This window comes from Silurus meridionalis, chromosome 11 (genome assembly GCF_014805685.1).
Source record: "Silurus meridionalis isolate SWU-2019-XX chromosome 11, ASM1480568v1, whole genome shotgun sequence".
Lineage (NCBI taxonomy): Eukaryota > Metazoa > Chordata > Actinopteri > Siluriformes > Siluridae > Silurus > Silurus meridionalis.
In genome coordinates, this window is record NC_060894.1 from 11,518,721 (window position 1) to 11,542,500 (window position 23,780).

The 23,780-nt window shown below is 36.8% G+C and overlaps 1 protein-coding gene across 1 annotated transcript in view; it reads left to right on the forward strand.

Moving 5' to 3' along the window:
* Positions 1-23,780, forward strand: part of pi4kaa (phosphatidylinositol 4-kinase, catalytic, alpha a) — a 46,402-nt gene that overhangs the window by 19,824 nt on the left and 2,798 nt on the right. Inside the window, 33 exon segments of the mRNA XM_046860992.1 lie at positions 2,463-2,513; positions 2,661-2,769; positions 2,882-3,018; positions 3,221-3,354; positions 4,263-4,345; positions 4,436-4,506; positions 4,590-4,714; positions 5,910-5,991; positions 6,096-6,179; positions 6,684-6,773; positions 7,447-7,566; positions 8,344-8,436; positions 8,541-8,697; positions 8,829-8,956; positions 9,086-9,244; positions 10,035-10,186; positions 10,319-10,426; positions 10,575-10,702; positions 11,405-11,563; positions 11,952-12,031; positions 12,135-12,334; positions 13,139-13,229; positions 13,488-13,655; positions 14,749-14,802; positions 14,898-15,018; positions 15,271-15,400; positions 15,484-15,554; positions 15,664-15,736; positions 16,623-16,693; positions 19,818-19,927; positions 20,015-20,119; positions 20,297-20,422; positions 21,521-21,641. Of these exon segments, the coding sequence (XP_046716948.1) occupies positions 2,463-2,513; positions 2,661-2,769; positions 2,882-3,018; positions 3,221-3,354; positions 4,263-4,345; positions 4,436-4,506; positions 4,590-4,714; positions 5,910-5,991; positions 6,096-6,179; positions 6,684-6,773; positions 7,447-7,566; positions 8,344-8,436; positions 8,541-8,697; positions 8,829-8,956; positions 9,086-9,244; positions 10,035-10,186; positions 10,319-10,426; positions 10,575-10,702; positions 11,405-11,563; positions 11,952-12,031; positions 12,135-12,334; positions 13,139-13,229; positions 13,488-13,655; positions 14,749-14,802; positions 14,898-15,018; positions 15,271-15,400; positions 15,484-15,554; positions 15,664-15,736; positions 16,623-16,693; positions 19,818-19,927; positions 20,015-20,119; positions 20,297-20,422; positions 21,521-21,641 (3,691 nt within the window).

Genomic DNA, 23,780 nt, shown 5'->3' on the forward strand with positions numbered 1-23,780 from the left:
GTGAACTCATTGTCATGTTCAAGAAACCAGTCTGAGATGATTCGCGCTTTATGACATGGCGCGTTATCCTGCTGGAAGTAGCCATCAGAAGATAGGTACACTGTGGTCATAAAGGGATGGACATGGTCAGCAACAATACTCAGGTAGGCTGTGGCGTTGACACGATGCTCAATTGGTACTAATGGGCCCAAAGTGTGCCAAGAAAATATCCCCCACACCATTACACCACCACCACCAGCCTGAACCGTTGATACAAGGCAGGATGGATCCATGCTTTCATGTTGTTGACGCCAAATTCTGACCCTACCATCCGAATGTCGCAGCAGAAATCGAGACTCATTAGACAAGGCAACGTTTTTCCAATCTTCTATTGTCCAATTTTGGTGAGCCTGTGCGAATTGTAGCCTCAGTTTCCTGTTCTTAGCTGTCAGGAGTGGCACCCGGTGTAGTCTTCTGCTGCTGTAGCCCATCCGCCTCAGAGTCCACGTGTTGTGCGTTCAGAGATGCTCTTCCGCACACCTCGGTTGTAACGAGTGGTTATTTGAGTTACTGTTGCCTTTCTATCAGCTCGAACCAGTCTGCCCGTTTTCTCTGACCTCTGGCATCAACAAGGCATTTGCGCCCACAGAACTGCCGCTCACTGGATATTTTCTCTTTTTCGGACCATTCTCTGTAAACCCTAGAGATGGTTGTGCGTGAAAATCCCAGTAGATCAGCAGTTTCTGAAATACTCAGACCAGCCCGTCTGGCACCAACAACCATGCCACGTTCAAAGTCACTTAAATCACCTTTCTTCCCCATTCTGACGCTCGGTTTGAACTGCAGCAGATCGTCTTGACCATGTCTACATGCCTAAATGCATTGAGTTGCTGCCATGTGATTGGCTGATTAGAAATTTGCAGTAACGCGCAGTTGTACAGGTGTACCTAATAAAGTGGCCAGTGAGTGTATGTGTGTGTGTGTATATATATATATATATATGTGTATATATATAAAATTAACTCAGCATACTCCCATTATTGTCTAAATAACTACCAAAAAAGTGAGTACACACTTAATGAACATGTCAAAACTGTGTCCAAAGTGTCAATATTTTGTGTGAGCTCCATTGTTATCTAGCACTGCCTTAATCATCCTGGGCATGGACTTTTTCTTTAGCAAACTGTTTGCAGGCTTTTTTGTGAACCAGCTTCAAAAAAGGCTTCCTTCTGGGACAACGGGCATGAAAACTGACTTGTTGCAACGTGCGCTGTATGGTCTGAGCACTGACAAGCAGACTTTCCATTTCAACAACCTCTTAAGCAGTGCTGGCAGCACTTGTGTCTGTTTGAAGCCAGATTCTGCACCTGACACACAGCACAAGGACGTCTTTGATTGACCCTTGAGAGGTCTGTTCGGAGTGGAACCCATTTTGTAAAACCTTTGTATGACCCTGGACATTGTAACTCACTTTCAGGGTGTTACCGGTCAGTTAGCCTATACTGTATATAGGCTTTTCCTGACTTTTACTTAGTCGCATCTTACAGCAAAAGTCATGGCTCCCAGAGAGCTTCCAAAGCATGAAAGAGTTTACATTGTTCAAAGGTATAAGTTAGGAGAAGGGTACGAAAGGGAACACAGTGACATGACATGATGCAACAGTAACATTACCAAGAATTTCATGTCCATCCAAAATGTATAAATTGATAAAAAAACGAAAAGAAAACTGCTCAGGGGGGCTGCCAAGAGCCTTACAGCAACATTAAAGAAGCTGCAGAAACTACTAGCTATGTAGTACATGTGAAAACAACCTCCTGTATTCTTCATATGTCTGGGCTATGGGGTAGGGTGGCAAAACCGAAGCCTTTTCTTACGAAGAAAAACATCCAAGCCTGGCTAAATTTAACAAAAGAACACATTTGAAGTCTTCCAAAAGCATGTGGAAAAATGTGTTATGGTCTGATGAAAAAAGGTTGAACTTTTTAGCATCATGCTTCGGGGCTGTTTTTCTTTCGCTGGAACTCAGGAGGACTGTGCACAGGAGATGCCCTCGCATTCTGACCGATTTTGAGCGTTTTTGCAAAGAAGAGTGGGCAAATATTGCCAAGTAAAGATGTACCATGCTAATAGACTCATACACAAAAAAGACTTCATGCTGTTATAAAAACAAAAGGTGCATAAACAAGGTATTAGTTAAAGAGTGTGCATATTCTGGTGTTACGTCTACGTTTAGCTAGTTTTATTAATTTAGTTCTCATTATTACCAGCATAAGTGGATTTGCTGCAGGTTATGGACCCGTTGTACTTACATTAAAGAGTTAACACACTATAATGTAGTAGGATTATAATGTAGGAGTAGAAGCCCTTACTTATTTAAAAGTCCATAATGAATTAGTAAGCAACATGGAAAGCGATAGTGATTTGAAACATAAAATTTTTACGAGCTTTTGTACTTAGCATTTAAATTGTTTTTTTTCTCTTAGGCTTCAAGCAGTGCTGGTAACTTAGGAGTGCTCATTCCAGTCATCGCAGTGGTATGAGATTAATTCCTTATCTAAAACAAGTGTGAAAGCCAATTATGTGCATAATGACATACAATTTTTTCACTCCCCTGTGCATTGTGTATCAAAGACTGTCATGGACTATAAGAGCAAAATGAATTTGCTTTATTTCATTTCCAGCTGACCAGACGTTTACCGCCGATAAAGGAGGCTAAGCCCAGGCTGCAGAAGCTTTTCCGAGATTTTTGGCTCTATTCGGTTGTCATGGGCTTTGCCGTGGAGGGCTCAGGTGAGTTGTAGTTATGGCTGTGTTATCCTAGTGTACAAATAGTAAATCAAACTACTAAACAAGAGAGTGTCTTGCAGTTTTCTGTGCACTCATTTCATGATGATGGTTTCAGGTTTATGGCCAGAGGAATGGTACGAGGGTGTGTGTGAAATTGCCACTAAATCCCCCTTGCTGACGTTTCCTAGTGGAGAACCTCTGCGCTCAGAACTGCAGTACAACTCGGCTTTGAAGAACGACACAGTTACTCCAGTATGTTTGATTCAAATCAATTGTGGAATCTTTTGGAACTTAATTAGGAGCATGTGATTTAGTAATGACATTTAAGATTTTTCCCGACTTTTAGTAGAGGTATATCTGAAGAGCAAGTGTAGGATCAAGATATATACAGCAAAGTATTGTACAGATCTGTATTTTAATAAGATGCACTGACTGTGATTTTGCTGTTTTGTAGGCTGAGTTGAACGATTTGCGAAGCACCATCATTAACTTACTGGATCCTTCACCTGAAGTAGCTGCTCTTATTAATAAGCTGGACTTTGCCATGTCTACCTACTTGCTTTCAGTGTACCGGCTGGAATATATGAGGTAAAGTACTTCAGCAAGATATGCTCTATATTTTGTGAGGAATGAATCAAACATGATTGAGGGCTGTTAGAAAAAGAAGAATGGAAAAATAATCAATGACTGTGTGCTTTGGTTCAGGGTTACTGTTACTAGCCCACTGTTAATTTTTTTCTGTCACGGCACATATTGAATTCTTTCATATCTCTTAAACATCAGTGTTTTACTAGTGAACATAGTCGAATGTTGTGATTTTTTTATGCTTTGTTAGAAACAAGCAACATTATAAAGACACAAGATTTTAGACACCTGATTATAGGATTCATATGTCCAATTTTACATTTAGTACCCATTTGATTTTTATAATCACCTCCACTCTTCTGGAAAGATGTTCCTCTAGATTTTGGAATGTGGATGTTGAGATTTGTTCTAATTTAGCACAAGGGTGTTAGTAAAGTCAGGTACTTATGTATTGTGAGGAGGCCTCAGGTGCAGTCAGTATTCAGATTCATCCCAGAGGTGTTCATTATGTTCAGATTTATTAAAGGCCATTCGAGATTTTCCACTACAACCCATGTAAACCATGGAGCATGCTTTTTGCACATGGACATTTTCTTTCTGGAATAGGAATCAGGTCTCCTTTTTTAAGTGAAGAGAAATTTTTATGCTACTGCATGCAAAGACATCAAATACAACAGTTTGGGGAAAGAACCACATATTTATTTGTCCATATAGTGTAATATAGCCTGCAGTAATTTATAGGTTTATATTTAATTGCTAAAACAGAAATGTAATCAACACTTTGTGATATAAGTGAATGTAATATTACATTGTAATACTTAAAGAAACTTAACAACATCCAGATTTCTTTCACAATAGAGGCCCAGACTTTGAAATGAAAATGCTTTATAATACAATTTTCCTATCTACAGAATGCTGCGCTCTCTGGATTCAGACCGTTTTCAGGTTATGTTTCGTTATTTTGAAGATCGAGCCATCCAGAAAGACAAATCTGGTAAATGGTCACTACTTGTGCATAGCAACTAAACAATGTGGTTATATGAAATCCATCATATGCTTTTTTTATTTCCCTCTTCTTTCTCAGGAATGATGCAGTGTGTAATTGGGGTTGGTGAAAAGGTCTTTGATGTCTTCCTTCAAATGATGGCAGACAAGGTAGGCCCTAAAATTCTGCAGTTTGAATGGAGGGGAAATAAAAGAACGTGTTGAGCGCTCACGCCTTTTATTTCCTGCATCAGCCCAAGACTAAGGCCCATGAAGAGGAGCTGGAACAACATGCTCAGTTCCTGTTGGTCAACTTTAATCACATCCACAAACGGATCAGGCGTGTGGCTGACAAATACCTCTCGTCCCTTGCTGAAGCGTAAGCATGCAATTCTTCTTTGAAAGCACTCCATGGATTTCACCTGTAGTGTGCAGTTGATGGTTAAAGCTGCTTTTATGCTAGGCATTGAATTTTAGCTGTCAGTGTTTGATATACATGTGATTCAGGGGACAGTAGCCGCAAGGTAACGAAAAAAAAAAAAAAAGATTGTCATGAGTTAACACGAGATTAATGGCAAGTTAATCGCATATTTTTTATCTGTTCTAAATATACCTTCAATTAATACTTTTCAGGTTTTTAATACTCTAATCAACATGGGCATGGAGAAATATGGATGCTTTATGCAAATGCTTTATGTTATGTTTATTATTAGTCAAACTATACTCAACATAGAGCATGAAGACAAAATATTCTTGTAAAGGTTTTAAAGTAATTATGGTGTTTTAAATTACGTAAATCATCAAACACCAAACCGAACTTTTGCATTGTTTCCACACGGACATTTTATTTGCCAGATGTGTGCACCATATCGGATTTTGGTGCATCAGTAAAACAAATGTTTATTGATTCAAAATGAGTTTTTTTTCTTTTCATATCTGAGTAAAGAAGGGCATCTTTTATAAAAATGGTCGAACAAAATTCACGCTGCATTATTTGCGGATTAATAAAATTAGTGCCGTTAAAATGAATTTGCATTAACACATTCATTTTGACAGCCCTAATATTAATATTACCCCACAGTGTGTAACCAATATTTATTTTCGTTTTATCACTGAACATGTGTTTGATAGAGTTAGGCTAGTCAGTCAGCTGATACTACCTAGAAAGGAGTAATATTGTTGTTTTGGTTACACTGTGTCATTTTAGCTGCATATGAGCACAAAAAGCAAAATGGCCAATGCTTTTTTGGAAGTATTAACACAGCCTAAAGGCCACGCTCATTCACAGTGACTGTCAGGGAAACCTGGGATTTTGCAACCAGCTTGACATCAATTTTTGACAACATTTTTAAGTACTATTTTTGATTGTTCTTTCTTAAATGCTTTCACTTTTTTCCTTTCATAACACCATTTTTAGAAGTGGTCAGAGAACCGGCGGCACGGTGTCCATGAATGTCAATGCCACAAATGTGAACATTTTCAAACTTGTCTCAAGGAGCCGAACTGTCCACGAAAAATACCAGTTTGAATATGACTGTTACTCTTACTGCTGAATATGACAATTTTGTTTCCAGCTTCCCTCATCTGTTGTGGAGTGGCCGTGTTTTAAAAACAATGTTGGACATTTTGCAGACGCTCTCCCTTTCGCTCAGTGCTGTGAGTTTACACGCCAATTCTAGTCAGAGTGTTCTCTGTGTCTGTATTTCATATCGGTGTCACTTTATCCCTTTATAACTTTTATTTATTTATTCATTTTGCAGGACATTCACAAAGATCAGCCATATTATGACATACCAGATACTCCTTATCGTATCACTGTTCCTGATACATATGAAGCCAGAGAGGTAGGAATCAGAGGCAGCAAAGTTCCCTGAATTTTATGTGATTACGTACATGTTCCCCTTATGAGAGAAAAGTAATACCTACTGGATAATTGTGGCTAAATAACAATCAGTTAAAAACAAACTTTTTTTTATTTTTTCATATTTTTATTTTTTTTTTTTTTTTTTTTTTACTATTTATTTATTTTGACTGTAGATTTTCCTATTATTTATTATGAACAGTTATTCACTTATGAACCACATTCCTTAATCTAACTGATTCAAAATGTTACTCAAATCTGGTTATTAAATGATTAAGCAGTAGATAACATGTAATAGAAAACATTCTAATGGGAATTATCTGTTTATATATTCTAGTGTCATTATCTAAACTGTATCATTAATAATTTTTAAGTTATTGCTGAACTGTAAAATTGTAATCGTGGTTAAAATGCAATGTAATGTACTGTGTAATGTTGTAATTACAACACAATGTATCGATGTAATTTCTGTAATCCCCTGATGCAGAGTATTGTGAAAGACTTTGCGGCACGCTGTGGTGAGATTTTAAAGGAAGCCATGAAATGGGCACCTTCTGTCACTAAATCCCATCTTCAGGTGAGGTTATCTACAAAACGAATAATACTGCTCTAATTCATTTCTCTTGTGTGCGATTTGATTGTTAGAACTATGAGGTGTAGATATAGGTCTGAAAAGCGCACACCGGAGGTGAAAAAATAGAACAAAGACAAAACAAAGATAGAACATGAGAAAGAAACCTTAAGAGGCAACAGCCTTAAAACGGACCTGAATCGTTACTGTAACACACGCACACAAACACACATTTGTGTTTTATTAGTTCTTTGCTCATTTGCCACCATCCGTTAGATCACTCCTATGATCCAATAGATATCAGGGTGTGAAGACTATCAAGAATTCAGCTGCAACTTTTTGAACTGCTGCTAATACTGCATCACAGCTGAACTGTCATTAGCTCACAGACAAGAGTGTTGCTCCTTTGGACTTTTAAGCATCGAAGAGCTCATGATCTACAGACAATAGGGCAATTGCTTTTCTCTTGTGCCACTCAGGACATCTAGAACAGTTTTTATTATGGTTTGGTGAGTTTACTCACTAAAGTAAGACCAAAGTAGATGCTGTAAAGATACTGTAAAGACGTTGTAAAGATAATTTCCAAAAAGTAGTGTATACCCAAGTGTCATTTAGAGCACAGACTCATAAGCAGATGTTGATTAACAGTTGGTCCTAATGTGTTTTTTATGTACTGTAGGAATACCTAAACAAGCACCAGAACTGGGTTTCGGGTCTTAGTCAGCACACAGGCCTTGCTATGGCTACAGAGAGTATCCTGCACTTTGCAGGCTACAACCGACAGAGCACATCTTTGGGGGTGAGTCCTCAACAACGGACAGCAATCACGCAAACACACACACACACACACGATTCTGATGGATGTATGGTTAATACAGTGAATACAGTAACATATCAAAAGGTTAAGTACTTTGTATGAATTGGGATTTATACATTATTATTGTTAGTAATAATAATAATATTTATAATTAAAAGTATAACACTTGGGATGCTGCTAATGAAATGAAATGAAATTAAAATGAACTGATTAGCGGAAATTATAATTTCCCAGGAAGGGTTATACATTTAATAATAAATATAATATTTAAATATTTAATATAATTATTATTAGCGGAATGGCACAGTGTAATATGTCATGTATTGTTCATCTGACATAATCTTAAAACATGCTAAGGACTAGATTAATTTTATTATGTCCTGATACAGAAAAACCTCATAGGTTGTGTATTTCCATTTTCACATCACATGAAAATTTGACCCGATGCAATGCTAATTTACATTGGAGAAACTATTTTCCAGTAATCGCACATCCTAAAGTGTTATCAAACCACTGCAATTTGCCAGTTATTGAAGCTTTTTGCTATTTATAAAATAATATTAAAACAAGTACATTTATGTAAACCTACTATTTGAATTACAGCCACCACTATTGCATGAATTGCTGCTGTAGAAACTTAATCAGTATAGAAATCACATGATGATTTCAACTGCATTTCATTATGTTGTTATTCATTATGTTATTATGTTCAGCCCAAGTTTAATAGCAGTCATGTGAATAAATGTGCTCTGCCTGCAGACCAATCAGCTCACAGAGAGGCCTACATGTGTTAAGAAGGATTATTCTAACTTCATGGCATCGCTGAACCTTAGGAATCGCTATGCTGGAGAGGTGTGTGTCCTATTTCTTGATATATATGCTGGTCTTTTTAATGAAACTGGACTTATTGTACAGTAGTAACAAACTGTGTGTGTGTGTGTCTTTGTGTCATGTAGGTAGCAGGGATGATCCACTTTTTAGAGGCAACACAAGGTACCTCAGACCTGAACAAGATAATGGTCCGGCTGCTTAATGAGGCTCTGGAAAGGCAGCAGCCTGAAGAATTTACTGAGGCTATGTTCAAAATGGCAGCACTCCTTATTACCTCTAAAGGCATAAAAACTTGCTTCCTAGAATAAATTTCATTCAATTTAAACGTTGTATTTACAATATTTATTTTGCCCATTTAGAAGTTGGGCAAAGTGGACTGAATTGTTACAGAATTAATGTTCTTGTACTTATAGACTGCGACCCACAGCTTCTGCATCACCTGTGCTGGTCCCCCTTAAAAATGTTTACTGAGAATGGCATGGAGACGGCTATAGCCTGCTGGGAATGGCTTCTAGCAGCTAGAACTGGCGTGGAAGTCCCGGTACTGCAGAGTTTTTCCCACCTCTCTGTCATTTTTCATAAAAAACAAGATATAAATAAATCACCTTAAATGAAAAACTTCTCTCCTGTAAAAACAGTTCACCCTTCAATATGTATTCTTTGTTTGCAGTTTATGCGTGAGATGGCAGGTGCCTGGCAGATGACTGTGGAGCAGAAGATGGGGCTGTTCTCTGAGGCAGCAGTGGAAGCTGATCCACTTGCAGCGTCTGAGGAGAGCCAGCCCAAGCCCTGTGCCCCGAACGTCATCCCTCATTACATCTGGATTGAGGTTAATCAACTCATTATTGTCTTATTCAGTGTTTTGAATTCTCAAACCTGATTGGTCAACAGGTGTTGCTTCATTTTCTAGAACAGCGTGGCAGTGACATAATGTCTCCTGCACTAATGTCTCAGTGTTTTCTTTCCCATTTTTACTGCATCCATTCTAACACATTATTGTTTCAGTAGTAACAGCGACTTGGCATACAAGCACATATCTGAGGACAATTTGTATTGTAACTATAAAAATTGTTCAGTGTCACACTTACGTATGCTTTCTAAGTTTATATACGCTTTCAGAATCTGCAAAATGTTAATAATTAAAAAATGGTGATAAAAGGGGTTTAGATGCGTTTTGATGTTTTATTTTGTACCGCTAACATCTAGTTCACAAGACACAATAATATCCAAATGTAAACAAATGAACACAAAATTTACATCTGCTTGGCAATAAGTCCATTGTATAATTGGCCAATCTTCATAATAGCATTTAGCACTCCAGGAACTGCAAATTATTTGGTTTTCTGGCATCTCTTGTATCTGACCCCTTTTCCAAACAGCGACTGTCCATATTTTTACACTGATGGAAAATTACACAACTCTTACAAAAGTTGCAAGCATTCATTAATTCTCAAGAAGACACAAGGAAACATAAAGAGCAAGAGGAGTGTAAACTTTTGAACAGGCTGATCAGTGTCGGTTATTTATTTAAATTTTTTAAATAAAAGTAATAATTTATTGACCTTCAAAAGCTACTAAATAATAATTGAAAGCTAATAAAGTATTTCTGTTCCCCCCAGTTTCTTGTCCAGCGCTTTGAAATCGCAAAGTACTGCAGTGCGGACCAGGTGGAGATTTTCGGCAGCTTGCTGCAGAGGTCTCTCTCTCTTACTGTGGGAGGCTCGAAAAGCAGCCTAAACCGGCACGTGGCAGCTATTGGACCTCGCTTCAGGTTCCTTTTATTTTCCCTCCGATATTTGCAGTTTCATATCCCATAAATGTGTAACATAATAAGAAAATAATTTTGTAACATATATCAGTGTAACACTTTTGGAAGTCATCTAGTCAATTTTTTCGCATGCAGGTTGCTGACACTCGGTCTTTCACTTCTCCATTCCGATGTGGTTAGCAACGCCACCATCCGCAATGTGCTTAGAGAGAAAATCTACTCCACTGCCTTTGATTACTTCAGGTACTTTGTTCTATTCCCACACAACCCTGAGAAAGATTTAATCACTAATCCCAAAAACTATAGATTTAATAATTTTAGTGAAAAGTATAGCAATCATTGAAACTTTACTAAGACCGGTTTATAAAAAATGATGCCTTTTCATTTTCAGCGTGGCATCGAAATTCCCTACTCAGGGAGACAAGCGTCTCCGGGAGGACATCAGTGTCATGATCAAGTTCTATGCCAGCATCCTCTCGGACAAGAAGTACCTAGCCGCTAGCCAGCTCGTGCCACCTGGTGAGCCTGGCGCCAATCCCCCTCAAAGCTCCCTATCCGCTGGGATTTTCGGATCACTAATCGTTTCCAGCACTTCTCCGATATCGATCTTAAGTAAGCCTGCCTTGCTCCGCCTGTGCTGACTTGCACTGCCTTGGGAGCATGCCATCGCAGTTCCAATTTGCCACCATGCAAATTTGAAGCCTGCACTTCAGAAAATGCACGACTTTGTCACCGCGGCCGCCGATTTATCAATTTGTTGGCGAATTGACAAAATGGCTCCGCCCCCACCCCCATCTCCCCCACTAGTGCCACCTTTGCTAACTATTGTAGAAGGCATTCTCTCATCCACACATAGCACGCTCTTGTAGAATGCATGGCCATTTTTTTTTTTTTTTTTAGAATTAGCGGAATAATTTTAGACTCCATCAGCCCCTAGAAGACCCCTCCATCCGTGTTTTGCACCCCAGACACAAGAATGCACCTAAGGAAGCTGATATGGTTTGAAATTGATAGTCTTTTGTATAGGTATTACTGATTATCCATTCAGATAGCAAAAGTTAGATCGAATGTGCTGGAATTACAAATAGGAATCCACCTGTGTGATATTTAACTGGTAAAAGTTAGTTGAAATTATTCGATTGTAAATGATAATGAAATGGAAATAAACAGAGAAAGTATACACCTGCATATATTAAAGGAAATTTTGCTTCACTTTGGCAGACAATCAGGACCCTTCTCTGAACAGCCTGTCGGTGATGACTGCGACTGACCCCAGGAACACCATGGACATGTCAGTGGGCACGCGCCAACAGAATGCCCAGGGCTGGATCAACACCTATCCGCTGTCCAGCGGAATGTCCACCACTTCTAAAAAATCGGGTATGAGTGCTCTGTACTGTTTATGTAATTGTATAATTGTGTTAAACTTATGCTCCATGTGAGGCAATGAGGTCCAGGCTAGCAGTGTACATCAGGAATGCTACAAGTCCCAGCAAAAATACACGACCCAGCACATATTTATTCATATCTATTCATTTATTTTATTTAACGAATTTCTTCGTTATACATTTTCTACATTTTAAAGAAAATACAATGTGTAGGTGCAAACAATAACTTAATGCACTAGACAGGATTGTTGTGATATTTGTCTGTATTGTATCTGCATTTCTTGCTGTAACATCCTAAGTGCTGATGCTGTTATTTTTCCAACCGCCACGTTGTTCCAGTAATTATGCCTTACTTTCCATTTTTCTTTTTTTTTATGTAGGAATATCAAAGAAGAGTAACAGAGGCACTCAGCTGCACAAGTACTACATGAAGCGCAGAACTCTGCTACTAGCTTTACTGGTAAACCACTATTTTGTTTTAGAGCCAGCCTTTAGATCGTTTTCTCAAGTGAAGCCCTTTGTGCGCTCAGCTTGGTAAATCTCTCCATCTTTTCTCGACCCAGGCAAGTGAGATTGAGCGTCTGACCACGTGGTACAATCCACTGTCCACCCAGGAGCTGGCCATCTTTACAGAACAGTCTGTAGAGACCAGCATTGCTAATTGGAGGTCCAAGTACATTACTCTGAGTGAGAAACAGTGGAAGGACAATGTCAACCTGGCCTGGAGTATCTCTTCCTACCTTGCCTTGCATCTCCCAGCCAGGTATGTAAAGATAATTTAGTTGTATACCTGTAAACTAAGATATTGAAATTCATTAGATTCTGGTTAGCTACTGAGTAATAAATAAAAGTTGGAGCACAGTCTGTGGCACAACAGAAGCATACTCGCCTATTCATTAGGAGATTGTGACAAATGACACATGCATTTATGTTCTCTTGGTGGTAGTAGTGCAACAGATCACAAAACTCACAGTTCGGATCACATTACGGTTTTTGAGTCACAAATCGGATATTTTTTTCGTATCAGCAAAAAGGGGGAGGAGACAAATATAATTTCCATTTATTACAAGAAAAGTTACAGGAAAGAAATGCTCCCATACATGCGATTTAAATGACGAGGGAGGCTTTTCAGGTTCTTCTGCTCCTCTGCTAGCCATTATTGTTAACTGATTAGCATGTTTCACTTTCATGGACACATGACTGCTCTGTGTAGTTTAAAAATTTACTTTAAAAGCAATAGCTCAGGAAAAAATTGTCTTTCATTCTTGCCATCGTTAAAAAAAATTAAGATTAATCTGCATGTTAAAAAAATTGTATTACCATATTGGAATTAAAATGGGCTTGAAAATAAGCTGTTCAAGTGATTAACCAGGACATTTATCGAAAACACTTCATGATTTTTACTTCGTTAAATTGTCTGGACTATTTGTTGTTCTTCAAATACTTATTTCTCAGATTTTTTTTGTAAAACCACTTGATTGACATAACCTTCCCAAGATGAAAAAAAAATTAAAAATGGCTAAAACACGCTATAATGCTGTTCACCTTTTAACGACCCGTTTTGCAGGTTCAAAAACACAGAGGCCATTGTGGCTGAAGTAACCCGGCTGGTACGGCTAGACCCTGGTGCAGTCAGTGATGTCCCAGAGGCAGTCAAGGTGAGATGTTTTCTCACCTTGGGGAGTATGGGAAAAAAATAGGAAATTGTGTTGCATTTTTATGGCAAAGACACACAGGAGTAATAAGAGAAATTGTGGTGGTGGGTGTTCAGGTGCAGACAGACAGATATGAGCGATTAGATTGGAGTGTGTGAGTAGATGTGTGTGAAAAGCCAGTAATTAACATGTATGCCAGCTTGTGATTGTGGGTTTTATATTCTGTGTACTTTCTTTTTTAATATTACTTTCAATTTACAGTTCCTGGTGACATGGCACACTATTGACGCTGACTCGCCTGAACTGAGCCACATCTTGTGTTGGGCCCCTGCTGATCCCCCAACTGGCCTGTCCTATTTCTCCAGCATGTACCCTCCTCACCCCCTTACCGCCCAGTACGGAGTCAAAGTGCTGCGTTCTTTCCCACCAGTATGTACCACCAGCCATGGCCATCATGCTTTATACTTGACAATGCTTTTTCCTTTAACTATGAGGTTTATCACAGTAGTCTTTTAATGACAGATATGGTGAATAGAAACAATCCTTTCCGATAATAAGATGTGATGGCATGTCTCAGATCAACCTGATTCGATTAACTTAAAAAAGGGAACATACACTATATGACTAAAAGTATTGAGACACTTGATTTTTCTTGCTTTATGTGGTTTTGCTGGAACAATTAAACATTTCCTAGAAAATTCTAAAAAAACCCATGCCTTAACATAAACACGAATGTCATCACCAGTGTTCAACGAAGTACACAAACCATGTACTTGAGTTAAAGTAGAAAAATATTACTCCTGCTCCGCTCTTTTTAAAATTTAACTTAAGTAAATGCACAAAAGTATTTGTCTTCAAATGTATTTAAGCATCCAAAGTACTATTATTTGTTATAATGTCCTATTACACGGGTCTACAAGGAGAAAGCCTCGGAAATGAAAGTATCTACATTTTACGGGAATTGGGTCACTAATAAAGGAAAATAAACTCCTGAGTGTTTTGCTGGCTCCAGTTTCCAAAATACAACTTCAGGTCAAAATTGCATCAAAATTAGAAGGGGTTACTTAATAATGCTTTATAACTTTTCTGCAAAAGTTGATATAGCAATCAGAAGGATGCCTTTTAATTATTATAAATGTATCTTTTTAGTGATGACCAATAGCATTGGTGCTCAGTAATGGTTCCATTCATTCCCAATTATTTAATGGGACTGAAGTCAGGTCTCTGTGCAGGACACAGTTTTTTCATTCCATTCTTAACACACATGACTTTTTGGAGCATGATTTGAGCACAGGTGAATTAGTGCACCCTTTAGTTCCAGTGGAATGCCCATATATGGGTGTGAACAGCCAGATCTCCACATAATTTTAGCCATATATTATGCCTGCTTGGATTTTCTTATCAGTGTTGCCAGATCTGACATTTAATGTCATGCAAAATCTTTTCATGATCGAAGCCAGAATTATTTTTGTCGAACATCCAAGGATGTCAGTTAACATATACCTTTTTTACTCTCTGTAAGGATGCAATTCTCTTCTACATTCCACAAATTGTACAAGCACTCCGGTATGACAAGGTAGAAAGTTTTGCTTGCTATCCATGTTTGTAATACACACAGGTTGCTGATTTCGTGTGACTCATGATGCGTGTTCTTTGCTATTTCTGTGACAGATGGGGTATGTGCGTGAGTACATACTGTGGGCTGCGCAGAAATCCCAGCTGCTTGCCCATCAGTTCATTTGGAACATGAAGACCAACATCTACCTGGATGAGGAGGGTCACCAGAAGGACCGTAAGTAACTGGCACATGAGCATTATAGCTTGAGTTCGAATTAATATATCAGTAGTCATTTATTAAGAACACAGGCAATCACTTGTATGATTTCTCAGATGTAATTAGGCTTTGAGCAGATGTGCTGTTAAGTAGACTCTCAAATGGCCGCTGTTTTGGATCTAATTTTATTTTCATCCAGATTACAAACTTGCAGTTGGTTTGTTAGTTGTACTAAAGAGGTGTTTAACAGTCAAATTTTTTTGCACAAAGCTGACATTGGCGAGCTGCTGGAGCAGATGATGGAGGAGATTATAAGCTCTCTGTCTGGCCCAGCTAAAGACTTCTACCAGCGCGAGTTTGACTTCTTCAACAAGATCACCAATGTCTCAGCCATTATTAAGTATGTTGACTCACACCATTTAGTACAAAGAAAACTTAATTGTTGTTCCTGAGATTCACAACGTGCTGCTTTCTTCTTGCCAGGCCTGTTCCAAAGGGAGAAGAGAGGAAGAGGGCTTGCCTCAAAGCCTTGTCTGATATCAAAGTTCAGCCAGGTGAGTGTTTGTTTTTGTATCATTTACATATTAGTACATTCTTGTTTTTTTTTTATTTGTATTCTCTTTGGTTTGTGTTACATTGGTTTTGTCCTGTTCACTCTTCCAGGCTGCTACTTACCAAGCAATCCTGAAGCCATTGTTCTAGATATTGACTACGAGTCAGGAACTCCTATGCAGAGGTGCGGTTTCTGAAAGAGCCTAAGCAAAAGAGACACATTATTACTGTAATAATACATGACAATATCAGGCTCACTGTAGTGCTCAGTGTTTGTATGACAGGCTGAAAAAAAACAGTCAGATGTATGTGGTTATGGCTAAAATACTGTTTCAAATAGTCCCACTTACTACTGCACTACTACTAATTGAGTCATTGATCCCAAATTCCAAAGTGTGTTTAAAAAACTAAATTATTGAAAGATGAGAAATGAGAGACTGATAATTGTAATACAGTGTAAAATTGTGTACAGTTGTCAGTTAGTCAATAGGGTAGTTAATAAAATGTTAAAAAATTAACAGCTGTAACACATCTTAGCTATAACATACTTTGACCCTTAACTTTAAGCAACTGTAAATATACACTATATGGACAAAATTATTTGACACTTGACATTTCCAGCCATATGTGATTCTTGTCCGAACTGTTCCTGCAAAAGAATTGTATAGGATTGTAAGGGATGTTCAAAAGTCTCATACGAATTTTATGGTCAGTTGTCCACAAACCTTTGTTCATATAGTGTATGTCAATAGGTTATTAAGCACTTGAATAAATGCAGCAGTAAATAGTGGTTTGAAGGAAGATTTTCTCAGGTAGAGAAAGTCAGGGTTTTTCCTTGGGTTCACACATGTCTCATAGAAAACTGGACCCAACCTGAATCATTTCAGCCTATGACCAGACATCAGATATCTAAATGTGATTGGTAATAGAGTCTGGTTAATGTTCGTAACTTGTGGTTATTATGCAAAAAAAAACCATAATTTAATTTTAGGAAAGGTTTGTTGCATTCATATACTAAAAAATGTTAAGTTCTTCTAATATTGGTTTATTTATATGTTTGTATTTTGCAGTGCTGCTAAAGCACCTTATCTGGCAAAATTCAAAGTCAAGCGATGTGGAGTGAGTGAGCTCGAGAAAGAAGGTGTGTTGTATATTCTTCTCACCCTCGTTTTCTGTCTCAATCGTATCGTTTCATACAGATCTAACATAATCATGAAAATGCAAAATGGGTTTAAAAATTATTTCCAGAATTAATTAAATTGTATTTTACTAAACCTGAGAGCTACATGGTCCTATAGTAACATGCCCATGTCAGGCAGAACAAGAGGTTATAATTTGATGTGAATTTCAATTACACTCATTTCCAGAGTTTAAAATGTATTGAGATTCAGAAGCCCATCAGCAGAATGTTTAAGAAAAGATAAACCTTTATTCGTCCCACAGTGGGGAAATTTCTATGTTACAGCAGCAAGACAAAGAAATAAAAATAGATGCAAATATATAAAAAAGAATAATAAAAAAAGAATATACAAAAATAAAAACAGAGAAATAAAAACAAATAATAATAATAATAAAAACAAAGAAATAAAAATAAATGCAAATATATGAAAAAGAATATACATATACTACAATAACAGTATATACACAGTACAATGTATAAATACAAATAGGAAAAAAAAAAAAAAAAGTATGCGTTTCAAGTAATATTTCAAGGTTGTCACTTTAACAACAGAGATGTTGTCACTTTAGGGGTTGTCACTTTAACACCAGAGATTCTGGTGTTAAAGTGACAGCATGCAAATCAGTCGTTCTGCTTTGAAAGATGAATTCACATGAAAGAAGCATGTTTGACATTCAACAAAATACAACAGAGAAATAAGGGGCAGAAATGCAAAACATATGATTGCTTGTCGTTATTTATTAATGCAGTTTATTATTAACATTTGTGATCAACATTAGAACAGTTTACATTTTTAAAACAATTTTGAATAAAATGCCTGCTTGGTTATTTTATAAAAAATGTAATAGAATAAATCAAATTAATGCAATACACTTTTTTATTATATAAATGACATTAAGTAATCAATTAAATTCAATAAAAATGATTACATAAAATTGATTAAGTAAAATTAAATACATTACATTTTGTACAGTATCTCACAAAAGTGAGTACACCCCTCACATTTCAGAAACTTTTAGTATTTTTCTCAACGGATAATATTATAGAAATGAAACTAATAGAAATAGAGTAGTCAATGTGCAGCTTGTATAGCAGTATAGATTTACTGTCCTCTAAAAATAACTCAACATACAGCCATTATTGTCAAAATAACTGGCAACAAAAGCCACATGTCCTGCTTGACAGGACCATACAAATTTGTGTATCTTGTATTAGAGTAGTTAAAATTTGCTTCGAGTACAATTCTCTCATACTGACCACTGGATGTTCATCATGGCACCTCATGGCTAATAGCTCTCTTAGGATTTAAGAATTTGCTGAAGGCAACCTGTGCAAGAGCATGAATTACTGGAACCATGTCCTGTGGTCTGATGAGACTAAGATAAACTTGATCTGGTGAGGAGTACCAAAAATATTGTGTCCTGCCTACAGTCAAACATGGTGATGGTAGCATCATGGTCTGAGGCTGCATGAGTGCTGCTGGTGCTGGGGAGCTGTGGTTCATGCGTGAAACATAAATTCAACAACTAGTGTGACATTCTGAACCAGAAAATTATGCCCTTTCTTCAGAAACTGGGCCAAATTACAGTTTTCCAACACAGAAAATTACCCCAAACACAAGAACGCAAGATGACAACTGCCTTGCTGAAGAAGGTGAAGGTGATGGTATGCCAAGTATGTCTCCAGACCTGAATTCTATTGAGCATCTGTAGGGCATCCTCAAGCAGAAGGTGGAGAAGCACCATGTGTTTAACATCCAGCAGCTCTGTGATGCCATTATGGAGTAGTGGAAGAGGATCCCAGCAACAACCTGTGCAGCTCTGGTGAATTTCATGCCCAGGATGATTAAGGCAGTGCTACATAACAATGGTGCTCACACAAAATATTGACACTTTTGACACAGTTTTGACATGTTCACTTATGTTGCCAGCTATTTTGACAGTAATGGCTGTATGTTGAGTTATTTGAGGACAGTAAATCTGTACTGCTATACAAGCTGCACATTGTCTAAAGTATATCCAATTTTCATTTCTAAATATTGTCCCTTGAGAACAGTTAATAAAATGGTTGCTGAAATGTGAGGCGTGTACTCACGTTTGTGATATACTGTCAGTGTGTATGTGTGTGTTTTACATTTAATATAAAATTTTCTAAAGAATTGATGTACTTACTGTAACTGTTCTGCTTATTTCAGCCTACTTTAACAAATGTGTTAATTCATTCCATTCTTTATTCATTCACTCCCTCGATATGCAGAATTGTCAGGGTTTTTTACTTTTAAGAGAAATTCTTGACGTTGGATAGCCAAAGAATCCATAGCATTAGCGTTAACCACTAACCAGGAAGTGGCTATCGGCTAACACTATGGATTTTTTAGCGTTTCCATGCATGCGCAAAACCCATCTTATTTCCGCTATTGAGTGAGTAGCCACAGTGACACTGTGCTAACTCTAGTTTTTCTTTATACCTCTGGCATAGTTGTTTACATTTTTAAGTTAAATAATAATAATAATAATAATAATAATAATAAAAATGCACTCAAAGTGCGAGGTGGAGAATCAACAAACTTGCTTAACAAACTGCATGCGTTCCTGAGGGACCTCAGATTGAACCTATGTTCCGGCACATACAGAGGATTGCTTTTAATTTCTTTGCACAGTTATACTGTATATTACAATATATACCATATCTTATTACCTACTGCACCTTTTCTACATTATTCACTCCCACTTCTGTACATATGGACCCATACCCTTATTTATAATAAGTAAATGTATCTTGCACAATGACAAAGTTTAATCTAATCAAATCTAATCTAATATCGATAGATAGATAGATAGATAGATAGATAGATAGATAGATAGATAGATAGATAGATAGATAGATAGATAGATAGATAGATGGATGGATGGATGGATGGATGGATGGATGGATAGGATAGTCTTTAAATCGTTTACATTGCAAGCTGAACAAAATAAAAAAAAACTTTTGTTTGTGTTGTATAACATTTATAAAGAAGTGCATATTTGGCCATACTGATAAACATCAATACTGTGTGTGTGTGTGTGTACTGTGTTGATTCCAGGTCTGCGATGCCTCAGTGATTCTGTAGAGGATGGCGAAGAAAACTCTGAAGCTGCCCAGAAGGTCTGCTGGCAAGCTGCCATTTTTAAAGTAGGAGATGACTGCAGACAGGTTAGTGGTTTTACAAATATTACAAGGCCACAGCTCTTTGTAATAAAATGATCATTTTTTGATAATAGGTTGTATTTTTTGTGATAGGACATGTTGGCTCTGCAGATCATCGGGCTGTTTAAGAACATATTTGAGCTGGTGGGCCTTGACCTGTTTGTATTCCCATACAGAGTTGTGGCTACGGCCCCTGGAGTGAGTTTTATTGCATTAGACACATTAGCTCACTGTGTGTTTTGCTTAGTTGGCTTATGTAGTACCTTTGACTTATTTTCATATATGATTTAAAACTGAAAGAACACAGAAATAAATATACAAAGTGGTATAATACAAATATTTTAAGAATAAAAAAACACTGCATGTTTCTTCCAGTGTGGTGTGATTGAGTGTATCCCTGACTGCAAGTCTCGTGATCAGCTGGGCAGGCAGACCGACTTCGGCATGTACGACTACTTTAGAAACAAGTATGGTGACGAATCAACCCTGGCTTTCCAGAAGGTGACAGTTCTAAACTTAAGCTCTTTTCCTTTTAATCTTTATTATGCCTCTTTCCCTTTAATCATTTTTATGTAAATAATAAAACAACAATAAACCTGCTCTTTCAGGAAAACAATCAACATTGTGGTATCAATTCCACTCTAAAGTTGAATATTTTCCAGTAACAGAAAGGTGGTTTATTTACCTTGTACCAATGTGACCAACTTATGAAATGAGCTAGCCCTGATGTTATAAACAGTCATTCCATTTCTATCCTCTCTTTTTTCTCTTTCTCTTGAAGGCAAAATAAAACTAAATGTAAATAACAGAAACAGGAACCTTTTTCAAAAAAATGCCCGAAAAGTGATTTCTCATAGAAAACATATCCATTTGAATATGTTTATGTGGATCATTACACTAAAAACGTCTTGTGTAATACTATTAATTGTTGCAGCCAGAGGTACTGTCTGAGCTGCTGTGAAAGAAATAATCAACATGCTCTTCCTTGAATAAGAATTTACAATTAAAGTAATTTTACTTTTATAGCACATTTTTTACAATTCACATTGCCACAGAGCAGCTTTACAGAAATCTGGCTATAGATGGAACATTGTCCCTAATAAGCAGAACCAGTTGCAAGGAATAACTCCTTGAGACCACATGAGCTTTTGAGGGGAACCTTTAAGCCTTTGAGGTGCAGCTTTGTAAGGAATACTGTGTGATATTGATGTGTACATTTAAAATAAAAAATAACAAAGCTTCGAGAAATTTGCTGTTGGGTTCAACTACACTATATGGACAAAGGTTTGTGGACACCTGACCATTTTCTATTTTAAGTGGAGCACAAATTTAATGCTAAAGACAAAGACATCCTATAAAGTTGTGTGTCTCTAACTTTGAGGTAACAGTTTGTGGAAGAACCACACATGGCTGGAAAACTCAGGCGTTCCAATACTTTTATCCATATAGTGTATGGTAATGAATTTATTCTGCCTTATTTCTAAATAGCTTTTGGGGGAAAGGATCTGGGAAAGGGAATAAATTGAAATGTATTCTATAGTGGCAATTATGGTGAAAACAGAAGTCCTATTGCATTGCCTGTGTTCTTGTGTCCACTAGGCACGGTATAATTTCATCCGCAGCATGGCTGCCTACAGTCTGCTCCTCTTCCTGCTGCAGATCAAAGACCGGCACAATGGCAACATCATGCTGGACAGCAAAGGCCACCTAATTCACATTGGTGCGTGCGTTTCTTACTTCTAAAATTAAAAAAAATAAATAAATTGGTGAAAAACTTTAGTGAACCAACAGTATAAGAAGTGCCGGAGTGGTATCTCAGTGGTCAAGGTGCTGGGTTACTGATCGGAAGTTCTCCAAGTTGCCACTCTTGGGCCTTTGAGCAAAGCCCTTAACCCTCTGTGCCAGGGGGCGATATCATGGCTGACCTTGTGCTCTGACCCCTGGCTTCCGAGCAAGCTGGGATATGCGAAGAAAGAATTTCACTGTGCTGTAATGTATATGTGAAAAATTATTCTATTCTATTTTATTCTAATATATTCTATAAGAATAGATAGAAGTTGCAGAATGGTACAAGTAATACTATTGCTTCTAATGCATATTGCTTCTAGATGCAAATAATAAAGAATCAAGACTATATGTGTGTGTGTGTGTGTGTGTGTGTGTGTGTGTGTGTGTGTGTGTGTGTGTGTGTGTGTGTGTACACATACATACATATATATATACATATATATATATATATATATATATATATATTAGTCTTGATTCTTTATTATTTGCATCTAGAAGCAATATGCATTAGAACAGTTCGTTATGTACCTCAGTTTTCAAGTCACAGTTTGGTTAAATTTCAGTAGTTAGGGGGAAGAAATGCAAAACATAAAATTGCATGTCGTTCTTTATTATTACAGTTTATTATTATTAACATTTGTGATCAACATTTTAACTATTTTTATTTTTAAATTTAAAATTAGTTAAAAAATATATAAAATATTTTATAAAAAATTAAATACATCAAATTAATGCAATGCATTTTTTATTATATTGATTAAATTAAGTAATCAATTAAATTGGCACAAATTAAATTGATTAAATGTGTATTTTTACATTTAATATTTAATTTTCTAAAGATATTATCTACTTAAATGTTCTGCTTATTTCAGCATACTTTAACAAATGTGTTCATTCTTTAGTGTGTTCATGCAGGCGCAAAACAAATCATATTTCCGGTACGGATTACGTAGCCACAGTAACACTGTGCTTACTCTAGTTACTTTTTTAATTTTTTAATTTTTAATTAATTAAATTTTTTTTTTTTTATACCCCTGGCATTGTGTATGTTTTCAAGGTCCCCTGGTGGTCTAGTGGTCTAAGATGCAGCGCTCTCACCGCTGCGACCCGGGTTCGATTCCCGGTCAGGGAACCATCCCCAGCCACTTTCAGTGCTGGTCCCAAGCCCGGATAAATTGGGGAGGGTTGCTTTAGGAAGGGCATCCAGCGTAAAACGTGCCAAATCAAACATGCGGAGGATCTGCTGTGGCGACCCCTAACGGGAGAAGCCGAAAGAAACTTACTTACTATTGTGTATGTTTTCAAGTTTAATAGTAATCATTTAAAAAAAAAAAAATCACTCAAAGTGCGAGGTGGAGACTAAACAAACTTGCGGTCCAGAACCAAGAGCTTCAGTGCGAATACGTGTACGATTTTATACACACACACACACACACACATGCTTTTGGGGTCCAAAAGTTTGAGAGCAATAGTGAATATTTTTTGATTTTAAATATACTTTTCTTCCTTTTTTTAATTACTGCAAATTATAATATTGACAACTTATTTTGCTCTGTTCCTCTGATCCATTTTACATCAAATAGGTTTGGGGTGTTCTCAAATATTAATGCCATTCACCATTTAGATGTGCTGTATTATTTAATAATTAATTTTATTTAATTATAATTGTATCATCTTAAATCGCAGCTTGTTTAATGTGGTTTCAGAATTGGAAAAAAAATATATATATATATATATATATATATATATATATATATATATATATATATATATATATATATATATATATATATATATATTTTTTTTTTTTTTTTTTTTTAATTTTATTTATTTATTTTTTTTCTTGAAGTTACCTTGATTTTTTTGTACATTTTCTGAAATTTCATTATTAGTGCAAGGCAGAACACGGGTTTATATTAATGGATCCTTATCAAACAAGGACATACAGTAACACTGTATTACAGTATAGTACTGACAACTTCACATAATCTCTGGTCTAACACTGATAATGACAGGTTAAAAATTTACAGGAAAACAAATTTGTTGATATATTGTGGATAAGTCTTTCTGT